This window comes from Halichoeres trimaculatus, unplaced genomic scaffold (genome assembly GCF_033239565.1).
Source record: "Halichoeres trimaculatus isolate MK-OKI-2021-1 unplaced genomic scaffold, fHalTri1.1 fHalTri1_scaffold_10, whole genome shotgun sequence".
NCBI classification, from domain to species: Eukaryota; Metazoa; Chordata; class Actinopteri; order Labriformes; family Labridae; genus Halichoeres; species Halichoeres trimaculatus.
In genome coordinates, this window is record NW_027437187.1 from 11,829,563 (window position 1) to 11,843,027 (window position 13,465).

The 13,465-nt window shown below is 39.3% G+C and overlaps 1 protein-coding gene across 1 annotated transcript; it reads left to right on the plus strand.

Annotated features, from left to right (window-relative positions):
• Window positions 1-3,757: 3,757 nt before the first annotated feature.
• LOC141796935 (C-signal) lies at window positions 3,758-13,456 on the plus strand. Its single transcript, XM_074678278.1, has 6 exons — window positions 3,758-4,029; window positions 4,243-4,294; window positions 7,029-7,216; window positions 10,705-10,872; window positions 11,126-11,236; window positions 11,470-13,456. The coding sequence occupies exons 1-6, from the start codon at window positions 3,877-3,879 to the stop codon at window positions 11,581-11,583; spliced, it is 786 nt and encodes a 261-aa protein (XP_074534379.1). The 5' UTR covers window positions 3,758-3,876; the 3' UTR covers window positions 11,584-13,456.
• The last annotated feature ends 9 nt before the right edge of the window (window positions 13,457-13,465 follow it).

A 13,465-nucleotide genomic window follows, 5' to 3' on the forward strand; every position in this document is an offset into this window, starting at 1 on the left:
CACACTGGGGCAGTTTGCAGCCGAGTGTGAAGCAGCCAAGATGAAGATCAGCACCTGTGAGTCTGAGGCCATGGTTCTCAGTCAGGAAAGGATGGACTGCCCACTCCAGGTTAGGAGAGAGTCTTTGCCCCAAGTGGAGGAGTTCAAGTATCACGGGGTCTTCTTCACTAGTGAGGGGTAAATGGAGCTAGAGATTGGCAGACGGATCAGGGTGGCGTCGACAGTGATGCAGATGCGAAACCGGTCTGTTGAGGTGAAAAGAGAGTTGAGCCGAAAGAACAAGGCTCTCAATCTACCACTTGCTGTGGGTAGTGGCCGAAAGAACAAGATTGCGTATACAAGCGGCTGAAATGAGCTGTATCCGCAGGGTGTCTGGACTCAGTCTTAGAGATAGTGTTCGGAGCTCGGACATCTGGGAGAGGCTCAGAGTAGAGCCCCTGCTCCTCTGCATTAAGAGGAGCAAGATGAGGTTCAGGCATCTGGTGAGAATGCCTCCCAAACGCCTCCCTAGGGAGGTGTTCAGGGCATGTCCAGCTGGGAGGAGACCCCGGGGTAGACCCAGGACATGGTGGAGAGATTACATCTCTCGACTGGCCTGGGAACAGCTTGGTATCCTCTCAGAGAGCTGGTGTAAATGGCTGGGGACAGGGCCCACTGGTCTTCACTGATAGCACTGCTGCCCCTGCTACCCAGACTCGGATACCTGGTGAAAAATGAAATGAAATGAAATCCCAAAGCATGGGTGGATTTCAGATGATGCTGCTCAGACAATGAGTCCGAGAGAAATCCTCTGCAAAAAAAGGCAAAGATCTCTCAAATCAGCCCAAAATCTTGTAGTTCCCTCTCTACTTAGTGCTGTCACAGGAGGTTAGACTTTTCAACAGAGCTGCCAAACATCAAGTAATAATCAACCCCTTGCATCAGTTAACATGGAAGATGCAGAAGTAATTAGCTATTTTTCAGCCAATCACCAGGGGTTTGGCTCAACTCTGGATGACATGTCATATCATCGTCTTTCAGATTCAGATTCAGAATATTTATTGTACCCTTGGGTAAATTCAGTTTACAGTGAGTGAGCACTCTCATATTGTATGTATCTGTCACTGTTTTGGTGCTGAGTGTGAAGAGTTTTAGAGCCCTTTGCTAAAAATAGTAAGATGCTGCCAAGAGAGCAAAAAGAATGACCCATAATAGTTAAGCTGAGCTTAGGGTCCCTGTAAATCTTGCTACTTTAAATATCAAGAGACAGAAAAATAAACACACTGAGAGAAATGTGTTTTATACTCAGCAAAACTAATGATGACAGTAACCCTCACAATCTCTTATAGAAAAGTCATAGAAGCCCAAGGCTGAACTTTCTGATCACCATATTGGGAACCAGCAACACTGGAAAACACTTAGTTGCAGAAATGGATGCCTTTTTCTTAAGTTGACATGAGGATCGTCAATAATATTTGTCCTTCTATGACCTTTCATTGGGTCCATGACAAAGTCCCAGTGGCCCATTAATGTTCAGTCCTTACCACCAAGCCGATAAAGACATTTCAGGAAGAGCATATGAAAGAGGATCCTTGTGAGATACAGGAAGAGGAAGTACTATAAAATGATCAATATTGCCATTTCAGTGGCAGAAATTCTCCTGTAGTGACCTGACCTGTCTTTCACTTTGGCTGAACATTGTAAAACCCCAGAGAGCGTGTAATCTTCAATACATTACTGTGTTTATTTTCACTTCGCTGATTATAACTAACCAGTGTTATTATTCAGGCAGGAAGGCACGCATGGACAGCCACCAGTAAATTTCTATGACACTGCACAGTGTATAGCCATTTTTTTCTGCTCATATGAATTTATAGTTTTACCCTTTATGTGTTTTTATTATAGATGAAAGAATGAATCAAAATCTTTAACAGCTCAAAACTGCAAACAGCATTAATGGTCGTAAACAGAGACTACACCACAGGTAATAGTGACGTACATCATGTGCAGACTGCAATCTAGTACCTTTGCAATGAAAGTCACTTTGCTGTCCTTCCTTTGATATTCAGTGAGCAAAAGGGAGTTAATACTAACGTAGATACATCTAAGATATTACACAGTTAAGGGACATAGGGTGGTTCTGTCGGTGATACCTTTAGTAAAGCTTGGAGGCAGCTTGGTAGTGCTTGTGTTAAATTTTGGACATGGACTCATTTAGTGGTTTTTGTTGACGAGGTAATAAAAAAATAGAACAGATAAAACAAGGAAAAAGGGAAAAAAAAACATTGAATTCTGTGTCTACTGTCCCTCTGCAATGTGTCCTGGACTGACCAGCAGCAATCCAAGCTATTAACAGATTGTTGTGTTTGCTGCAGAACAATACATCACTGCACAATTGTGTATGCTGAGGAAAGCCCATTGCTCCACCACACAATGTACTACTACCAACCCATCATTTGCACCGAGTGCTCTGTGCCAAAGAAGCTTGTCAGCAAAATGAAGACACGAACGCCAAATTCTAAATTAACTGACCTGAAGCAGACCTGGGATATCTGCTGCTCCCAAACACAGAAGCTTTAAGAAAATCTGGATTTAGGAGGCTGCCAGAGAAACCATCTGAGTTAGGACTGCTTAAGCTGTGCTGTCACCCTCATGTCTGCATGTCCATCTTGGCTGCAATATTTGAGAGCCAACTAAAAATTCAGAGATGTGATAAGCCTGTGAAAAATTATGCACTCTGTAAACATATGCCTGGAAGTAATAATGAAGTCAAGTACTCTAACAAAGATGATAGATGCCTCCACAACCTGAAAACCTAAATAAGATATCTGGTACAGAAATCAAAGATTTTTAAGCATTGAGAAATTTCACACAGTAGATAAAGTATATATATATATATATATATATATATATATATATATATATATATATATATATATATATATATATATATATATATATATATATATATAAAACTGATAATACACTGCATCCATTCATTATCTCTACTGCTTAGTCCTTCTGGGGGGGACATAGCGACAATCAATCACATGCTCACACCTACAGGCAATTAAGAATAACCATTTAACCTCATGGGGATGTTTACAGACTGTGGGCGGAAGCCAGAGTACCCAGAAAAAAACCCACAAGGGGAATATGCAAACTTGGGTTGGTTCCTGTCTGACCGGGAATCGCACCAGAAACATTATTACTGTGAGGCAACAGTGCAAACCACTGCATCACCATGCAGCCCCTAATGCTGTTCTGTTAAAGGACATTTAGCTCGTGCAGCCCCAGCCACAACCTAATGTATGTTGTTTTATCATCTGTTGATACAGGAAGCTGTAGTTACTAATACTACTAAAGTCTTTCCCTTGCGATGGCTACAGTTTGTAGTTTTATGTAGTAAAATTATTATTATTATTAGGTTAATGTTAGGGTTGTTCATTATTTATTTATGGAGCAGGTCTTCTACGGGACCCTGTAATGGACTTATTCGCTCACCTCAAAGAGTGTAATAACAAGAGTGGTCATCTGAAGACTTCTGCAGCGCGGTAAATGGTGTGTGTTACAAACTAAGATGACAGCACATGTTTATCACGACTATATTCTGAATAATAATAATAAAAAAAATGTTTGCAACTCTTTTTTTTTAACGAGTGTATCTCAGTTTTTCATGTTTTTTCTCTCAACCTGAAACGGAAACAATCGCTGTGGACCATCTTGCTCGTGTGAAATCTTTGATGTGTTGTCCTTTAGCCAAGTGGAGCAACCCTCCCACCTACCGGCCAAGTCGCGCGACAACTCAGGACTCAACCTTGTCGAGAAAGATCTGCAAAGCGAGCTCAGCCATCGGTTTTCAGTCTGCCAGTTTGGTCCGTACAGGTCACCTTTGCAATGAATGGGATCATGAATTTCAAAAACTGCGGCTCTGTGTTGGTCACAGGAGCCAGCCGTGGGCTGGGGTTGCAGATTGTCGACTGTCTGGCTAGTGGAGATTTCTCACCTGGCAAGATTATAGCTGCAGCCAGAAACCCCGCGAGTGCACAGGTAAACACCTATCCTTAAAGCTAGAGAGTACTTTGTGCTTTAATAGCATCATTATCACTGAGTAAAAGACGAAAAGTTGACTTTTTTTAGTTCGCATAGAAAAGCAGCACAACATTAAAGTTACACGATATAGAGGGCGCTGTTCTCTTTTCCAGTTCCCTCAAACCGAGATTTGTGCCAGGGAAAATGACTAAGGTTTTTTTTTACTTACAGAAACTGCAAGAACTGGCCGGAAAATACCCCAACATCCACATTATCACTTTGGGTAAGGCTGTAAAGAAGTTTTTTTTTTTAGAGTGAATGTGTTTTATGTATGAATATTTTTCCCAATTGAAATTTTGCTTTTTTATTTGTAAAGAAAGTAGAACCCAAGACTGCAGCACATCAACATGATGAAGGGAAATGTGTCAGTATACCAAATAACTCTTTATTAATGTATAGAAGAAAATCTGAAATCTAAAAAACTGTTTATGTCATTTTTTTTAAAACTTCTGTTTCAGAAAGTTCAAATACAAAGTAGTAGTAGGCCCAATGAAATAAAGCCCCAAATAAACTATAAAAAGGGGGGGTGCGGTTACATAATCAGGCCAGATGGGGTCATCATCAGCAGTGTCTTTTTTGTATCCAGTCTATTTTGCTTGTATGGTCCTGCCTTTAGTCAGTCAACAGACTCAATTTCTCCTTTTTTTGTTTATTTCCTCAACTATGTCCTACCACTGTCCTAGTTGAGGAGGGTCAGATCTTCACCATTTCCTCATGGTGGCTTTTTTGTATGCCAGCATCAGGACTTTAAAAAGATAGATGTCTTCACTTTAAACTACTCCACGGGAACTGGTTCAAGGGTCCATTGGTTGATTGAACTCAGCTATCAGTTCAGTACAAATAAAGCTGGACTTGTCTGGTGAATGTGGCTTATGTCCAGTCTAGTGAGACATTTTTAACTAAACATAAGATTTAAACAGCTGCTTACAGGGATGTCCCAATGCCAAACCCTAGTATCAGATCAGGGTTGATTTTTGCATTTCCTAATGTATCTTTAATTGGCACTTAAGCTGGCCTTCTCAACTGATCAGTCACATTAGCAGTCATTGAGCACAACTTGATGCTGAATGCTAATGCGTCAGCATATCTGAGCATTCTGTGTGCACCCAACCGCATAGAGTTGATGAAAGAATAATGAAATGATAGGGCTTGGATGATATGCTATTCCCGCAATTGGATTCTATTACGATTTTTGGGGTGCCGATTTAATTTGCAATTGTTCAAAATTTCAATTTTTGCGATTTTAAGTTTGTTTTTTTAACACCAGACCACGTGAAAAAGTTTAATGATGATGATAATGGTCACAGACTATATTATGAGCCATATTTTCCCATTAAATGCACATCATGTTAGTCAGAGAGAAACATTTCACCCTCTGCTGGAGAAAAGTGGTAACTTTTCTTCAATCCAGTTTATAAACTAATACTGAAATGAAGAATTTGAATTAAAAAAAAAAAAAAAAAAATTTTGACAAAGAATCCTGATTTTGATATTGTCAAACAAAAAATCCAGATGTATTGTATAATTTACTCCCACCCCTCGTAAAATAAGGTGTGGTATAGTAGTGTGCAACAGCAGCAACACTTAGCTTTATTGTAGCACATGTGCACAAACAGACACTTACACACAATAACATCTCCTTTACAGCATCGAACGGTGTCTCTCCAGCCTGTTACCTTAGCATTAGCAACTCTGTGGCTTCAGTGTCAGCAGTGTGGAAACCTATCAAGCTAGAATGTTTCAGACAAAACATCCTAAAACAACATGCAGTGCATTTCACTAACAGAAGAAAGACTGCACCATGGTTTCTGGACGTCAAAAGAAGCAATAAGTATCCATTGAGAGGTAGAGCATCCAGAATGCTCTGAAAAGAAGGTGGGACACAGATTTATGCAATCTCTGTCATCCAGTGTATGTCCTGCTGCTCAGACACTTGCTTTCACATCCTGCCTCACTAGAGCTGTACAGCACTGTCTGTGACAACATGTGAGGACATTTAAACATGATGTGATTAGTCTCTGCTGAGCCTCACAGCTCATCAGATTGATTCCTGTACTTGTCATTATGGGATGAGCCAGGTCAGTTGAAGTTGTAATCCGGTTTGGGGCAACATAAACATTTTGATGACAGGACAAAAAAACACGAGATAGTTATGTTAGTGTCTCATATTTAGATAACTAGTCTCGCACCATCTCATGGGAGTGGAGTTCAGGGTAGCCTTGGATTTTGTGGTGTGCTGTGTTGTATGCACACAAGTTCAGGGGGCCTCATAGAGCATGTAAAGTAGATGAGATAACTTTAACGTCAAAACTAGCTGGACTGAGTTTAATTGAGTTAGTAAGCTCAAGACATAGTTTAACATTCATTTTTATACTATTCATCATTTTTTTAAATAAGTGTGTAGTAGGGCTGCACGATTATCGCAATCGCAATCGCAATGTCAGCACATGCAATTCAGATTTTTTTCCATGATAACCAAGCAAGTCTGTAGACTCATCATGACACAGCTTTTTTTTATTAAATCGCAAGCACAATCGCAATCGCAATATTGTCCACCTAATCGCAAATCGCACCTTTTCCCCAAATCGTGCAGCACCAGTGTGTGGCCTCACTTTTGTACTGCTTTAGTTAAGTTTATCTCTGCAAACCCAAGAATTAGCTTGGGACTTAGTATCATCTCATACACATCCGCATTGGGGGAAAAATGCTAATCAGGACATCCCTACTCACTCAGATTGCAGTTTTTACAGTGAATTATCAACAAAACTCCTAAACACAATCCAACAAACTGCACATTATATGAAATCAACGCTGACTTTAACTCAAGATTGCTGTAAACATGACATCACATGTGATAAAAATATTCTTGTTACACTTAAAACAGCTAATTCATTCATGTTTTATGATATTTTGTGTGCTCTGACTTTGAGGATTCACAGTGCTGCTGTTTCTTCTAGATGTTGTGAACCAGGAGCACATAGAGAAGGCTGTGGTGGAGGTGGGCCAGCTTGTAAAAGAAGACGGCCTGAACTGCCTGATCAACAACGCGGGGATTAACGTGTTGGCTGACTTTCACGCTGTTACTGCAGACATGATGATAGAAAACTTCCATACTAATACTGTGGCTCCACTAATGATAACCAAGGTAAAGTATATTGTTGGATATATGTGCATCATGTTGTGGATGATCTCACTTGAGACAAAAAAGTTTTGTTCTCTCAGCCTCTTGGCTCTTACTTCACCAATAGCTGAGAAAAGGAACCATATGTGTGATAAGTCAACAAACACAGGACCAATGCCTGGTTATTTTCCTGACTGCTGCAAACTTATGCAAAAGCCTGACCTTGATGGACAGGAGAAAAAAAGGCCGCTGAGCAGAGGGCAGACTGCATTTCATGAATATTAATTGAAAGTCTGGCTTCAGTTGGGCTCAGAGAACAGAGCAAACTACAGAGCTGCACCTTGTGCTTGGAAAATTTCAGGCACTGATCGAGAACATGTCAGCAGGACAGATGCTTGCTGACACCCAGTTTGTTGTAAGTGTAGGACAGAATTTCTGCAACTACAAGGCCATGCTGCAGCCTCGTAGTGTGAAAGTAGAGAGAGGTCAGCTGTGAATCACATAATTCAGAACAGTGATTCCCTGCTCTCTGCAGGAAGAGTGTTTGAAACATTGCTTTTATTCATTTGGGCTGGTGATAGTCGTTACTTTAAGCTTTACTGTGTGCATTTTGTTTTTCTGTCCTTCCTGCTTTAGTAAGCAAAATATCTGGGGATAACTGGAGAGGAATGTATTCCTATTTTGCACAAACTTTCTCTTGGAGTCAAAGATAAACTAATTAGATTTTGCTCGTCAAAGGTCAAGAGTACTTTCAGTGCTGTGCTGCCCAGAGGGAATGTCATCGTATCTGGTTTATTTTCTGATTCTATGTGAATGATTCACATTGGCATTGATTAATCAACAGTCTCTCTTTGCTCTGACCTAAGTCTGTTCTGCTGTCATGAAGAGGGTACTCTGACACAGAAAGCTCTGCAGAGAAACACACAAAGCGAAGTTTTGTGGTGTTGCAGGCTTGACCTCTTCTGTCAAATGTAGACAAGATTATATATTTCATTTTTTAATGGTAATGTTTCCCTTAAACTGTTTTCATTATGCATATACCATCCAAAACACAGTCGACAGAACTGATAAGCAGACTCATACAACCACAGGGCAATACAACAAGTTCTACTTTATACAAATATACAACAGCATGTCATAATAATGTTTGGCCTTGTTGTTTTTAAGCATTTTAAAGACATCTCTTAAAGTTTGAAATATTGTGTGAGGTGCTTCTCACAACTACCATAAAAAATTGTGACACAGCCATTAGCTAGAGCACCTAACAGATTTATCTAACATAAATAGGGATGGGTACCTTTCACATTTGAAATGCGGTACCGATGCCCGGTACCTGGCAATCGGTATCGGTACTCTGTACCAATTTTCTGTACTTTGTGTTTATGTGGTAAAAAATATTAATTTGTTAATAATAAAATATCTTTTTTTCAGTTTAACATATTTATTTTACAGTATATAACCTTGCATTGCCAGGTTCATGTCCAGTGTGTAAAATCACCTACTGTTACAATCCCTCACAGTACAAGAATGTGTTCAGGTACCTAAATATGGTACCTTTCGATTGTAAGTTAATCGGTACCTGGTACTTTTGACAGAATTTGGTTGGTTCCTACAAAAGTACCCATCCCTAATCATAAATATAAGATAAAATATTACGGAGCCCTTGGTCAAGGGACCAAGGCAGAAAAAAAAATGTATATGTTTGACATGCTCACACAAAACTTTATCGTGCACACTAACGTGAGCACATGAAAGCTTCTCTTGTATTTCTGGATATCGGAGAATAAATCTTATCATGAAACTTAAAAGATACCACAAATGATATCAGTTATTACTGAGTCCAACCCCTGATATTTAACCATCAGAAAGATTGATTTTGACCTGCCTGTGCAGAGCAACGCTAACTAAAGCGCTGGGATCTTACGTTGAATCTCAAGTCTCTGAAAAGGAAATGTTCTTCACCTTGTATTTTGCTGGTGACATTACCAAAATGTGCTCACTTTGATAGCTCTACAAAGGGTTCTCTACCACAGTCTGCAGCGAACCTTTTTATCAATAGATTTAATCATTAATGTGATTTTGCGCTCTGAGACAGCACGCCTGTGCCAATCCGTTGTGCTCAGAGACTCCAAATCATACTCAAGGTTCTGTGTTTTCAGACCCTTTTGATTATGGAGATCACTAAATAACTGTAGTGTGTTTTACTTGTTTTTATCACACTAGCGACGTGCATTTTTACATTGCTATATTTGTGTTCATGAAAATTTCTTGTGCGCACAAGTTTGTTTCTCTTGTGCACAAATTAGTTTCTCGTGCACACTATAAACAAATCTTTTTATTTTCTCTGCCTATGTCCCTTTAGAGGCTCTGTATAATATTGATTTGGTTTCGTAATTTTTTAACCATTTTATTTGGAACCAGTAAAAGAATGTTTAGATGTTGCATCCACCAACGAAGTAAAGGCAGACTGTATAAGTGATCTTGAAAAAGTCTCACTTTTCTATTTTTGACTGTTTCTAATACACAATTTAAAACAAGATTATCAGCATCAAAATCAGTTATTTCTGAATGCTATTTCTCAGTATGAGTTGTCAGCCTAAGAGTCTATCAATAAAATGAAGAATGAGGTTACGTTAGCTCTGCTTGGTGAGGTTGGAGTTGGTAGATGAGCACAGTAAACTTGTTTTGAACAAACAAAAGTAGTGTTGAAATGAAGATCTGCTCTCCATTCATTTGCTTTGAAACAAACCCACGCTTGGGTAAGATGTTCTTTTTGCACATTTTGTTACCCTTTGATTGGCTGCAAAATATGAAGCTATTATGACAGCCCTGATGCCAGTAGGATTTCTGATGGTTAGAATTGGTCATTTTTGGAAATATTCCTTTGTGCAAGACAGTTAGGTGTAAATAATCTAACATACAGTTGTAAGTTGCACAAATCACCACCAGAGAGCAGTATTAGATTCCACTTGAAACTGAACTGTGTTCATGAGAAGGCAAACTCTAGTATATGAAGTTTTAAGTTGCACAAATCACCACCAGAGGGCAGTACTAGATTCCACTTGAAACTGAACTGTGTTCAGGAGAAGGCAAAGTCTCGTATATGAAGTTTTAAGTTGCACAAATCACCACTAGAGGGCAGTACTAGATTCCACTTGAAACTAAACTGTGTTAAGGAGAAGGCAAACTCTAGTATACAAAGTTTTAAGTTGCACAAATCACCACCAGAGGGCAGTATTATATTCCACTTGAAACAGTGCCATGTTCAGGAGAAGGCAAAGTCTAGTATATAGTGATTTTTTTTTTTTTAAGTGGATCACTGCAAGTCTTTGTTTTCAGCATTTTTCACAATGTGTTTATTTCATTCTTCCACCAGTGAACTATTTCTGTTAGACAACTTTTATTTTTTGAAGATTTATGGCTCTCTGATGCTGTAATAGTCACCGTTGTAGTTTTCTGAATGAACTGAGGATAAATTCAGCCTCAGATGTTATTTTTTCTCCCTACACCAGGCCTTCCTGCCTCTTTTGAAGAAAGCTGCATCCAAAGGAGGTGCAGGAAGCATGGGCATCCATAGGGCAGCAGTTATCAACATGAGCTCTTTGCTGGGCTCTGTTGAGCAGAACTGGGGCGAAGGGGCCCCCGAACTATTCAGGTGGTACCCCTACAGGACTTCCAAGGTACTGTTTCTGCCATTAACACATATTAAAAGACCAATAAGCTGTTTATATGTTTGGATTCTGCATTTGTGAGTTCACTAATGAAAGAATGTTGGAAGAGTAAGAGAAGCATGCAGGATTTTATTAGGATATGTGCAGCTGTAAACACCCCACCCCCCCAAGGTATCAGCTTCGGTGGTGATATGTCAAACCGTAAAACTGATCTCTCTTTGCAATGTGTCACACGGAAGAGTTTCCCCTTTGCTTTTTTCAGAGTGCTCTAAACATGGTGAGTCGCTGCATGGCAGTCGACCTGGAGGCTGATGGGATTCTCTGTATGGTCATACATCCCGGCTGGGTCCGCACTGATATGGGGGGACCTCAGGTTTGCAGCTACTCTGTCCCTCTGTGTCACATTGCTTTAGTAATGCTCTTGAAGAAAGTAGAACCAGTTGTGGTTGTCACCTAAATGCACTGTATGTTGTGTGACATCACATTGAAGAGCTGTTAGTATAGCCACACTTTAATTAATGAGCCACTCACACGGATCACAGCTGTCACATTTCTACAAAGTGTCACTTTGTTTGGAAAAAAAATGTGTTTTATTTCTCTCTCCAGGCCCCACTAAGCCCAGAGGAAAGCATTTCCTCTACCTTGTCTGTCATTGGTGGACTGACAGAAAAGGATCATGGGTCATATCTAGACTTCAAAGGAGACACGCTGCCCTGGTAACCCTGTCTATCACAGCAATAAAGGGATGATTATAAGCACTACTACCTGATCACCTGATCACATGATCAGCATAAGCTATGCACAAACAAGTGAAAGTGTTGAGTTTCTTTATGAAGATCATCTTTAGTTGTTCTTTGCTGTAGGTCTGCAGGATGTTCTGTGCACTGTAGTTTGTGTATGAGCTTCATACTTTCCTCATGTTAAACTGGGAGCGCAGTGAAAATCTTACATACCAATAACATGTTACTAAAGGAAAAAGATGTGTTCAGCATAAACATAAGCTGTGTTATAGATCAGGAATATAATTTTTTGTTACTGAATGTTGATAAGCAGACTCAATGTGTCAGACAATCCAACAAGATATTTTAGAGAGTCCCTGCTAAGTTGCACTTTAAAGAGGGGGTATCGTCTTTTTTTTTATTTATTTTTTTTTTTTTTAGAATTTATTCTGTCCCTCTGACATTCATCTAATAGTTTTACATGACTGACAGATCAAACAAATACCTATTTATCTAACACTGTTGTTTTAGAAAAACCTTACTTCAGCCTCTGTCTAAAACACTTCTTTCTAGCTGCTGTCTCTTTAAGGGTCCCTGCTCCACAAAAACTCTCTTTCTGATTGGCCAGCACCCTGGAAGCCTGCTGGAGGCTAAGCTATGGACACACCTTTGTGTTTGAGGACCAACAACAAGTCATGTACCAGTTAGGAAACATTAAGACCGATGATATGATGACATCATCATTTCAGCAAGTCTTGTGAACATCTTGTGCTGGGTTTTTAGAACAGATCTTTTTGAGCAGTTTGCATACAGATTCAGGGACCTCTACGACAGACTATAAAAATAGAGCATGTTTAGTTTTGACATCCAGCATTGTTACTTTATATCAATGTTTAACCTTTGGGAAAGCAGAATACCTCTCCTTAGCTGTTCTTAATTCATGTATCCATCTCAGCAGATCTTTTGATACTGGAAAGCTGATGTGTCTTGTTCTTTTTTTTGCTATATGTTTCTCAGAGTTGTAGTTGTAAGTCTGTTATTTTGCTAAGGGTTCTGTATTTGGATGTGGTCCCTAATGTAGCATTGATGCTAACATTGAATACAGTGTTCATAACTAACTGTAATGTGAATTTTAGGCAGATTTAAGCACACTTTGTTTAATTGCCAACTACCACTGTTACCAGTATGGATCTTGAGGTTTTCACAGATAATATTGGAGAAAAGAAATTAAACAACACAATAAAAAGTATCAAAAAGAGCCACTATTAAACATTTGTTTTATGCTGCACAATGCTGCACAATGCTAAATTATGGCACCCTACAATGCTGCATAGTTTTGAACAATTGTTTATAATTAGCATTTAGAAGCTTTCCAAGACACTGCACTACATTGAAAATGAGCTTTTCCTGACATGTCAGAGAGGTTTTGGGATAGGATGTGTGTATTTGAAGTGATCCCTGAGATTGAGCCAAATCTTATGTTTCACTAATCTCACTGGTTTTCCTTTCTTTGCCTCATTCTTGTGCACAAAGTTCTTCCCCCACTCTGAGCTAAAAAAAAATACTGTTGAGCCTCTGAAAGCTCCAAATGTTATCTCCCTGTCAGTCAGTCAGCAGTTTAAGTGAATACATTTGAAATGAAAAGACAATATCTGCTGTGTTATTCCTACTTAACTGTATTATACTTCAACGCTGGAAAATTAATACATATGATTTATGTCCTGTATTTAAACTGGGGAGCTTAACTCTGTGGAGATTGTTTTTGGTAGCTTTTTGTAAAAGAAAAATGGACATCTGTTATATTTTTAGGAAAGCTTCTATTTGTAGAGATTTACGAAAAAGCAGTAATAAAGGTTTGATTGTATTCACTTACACCAAGTCCT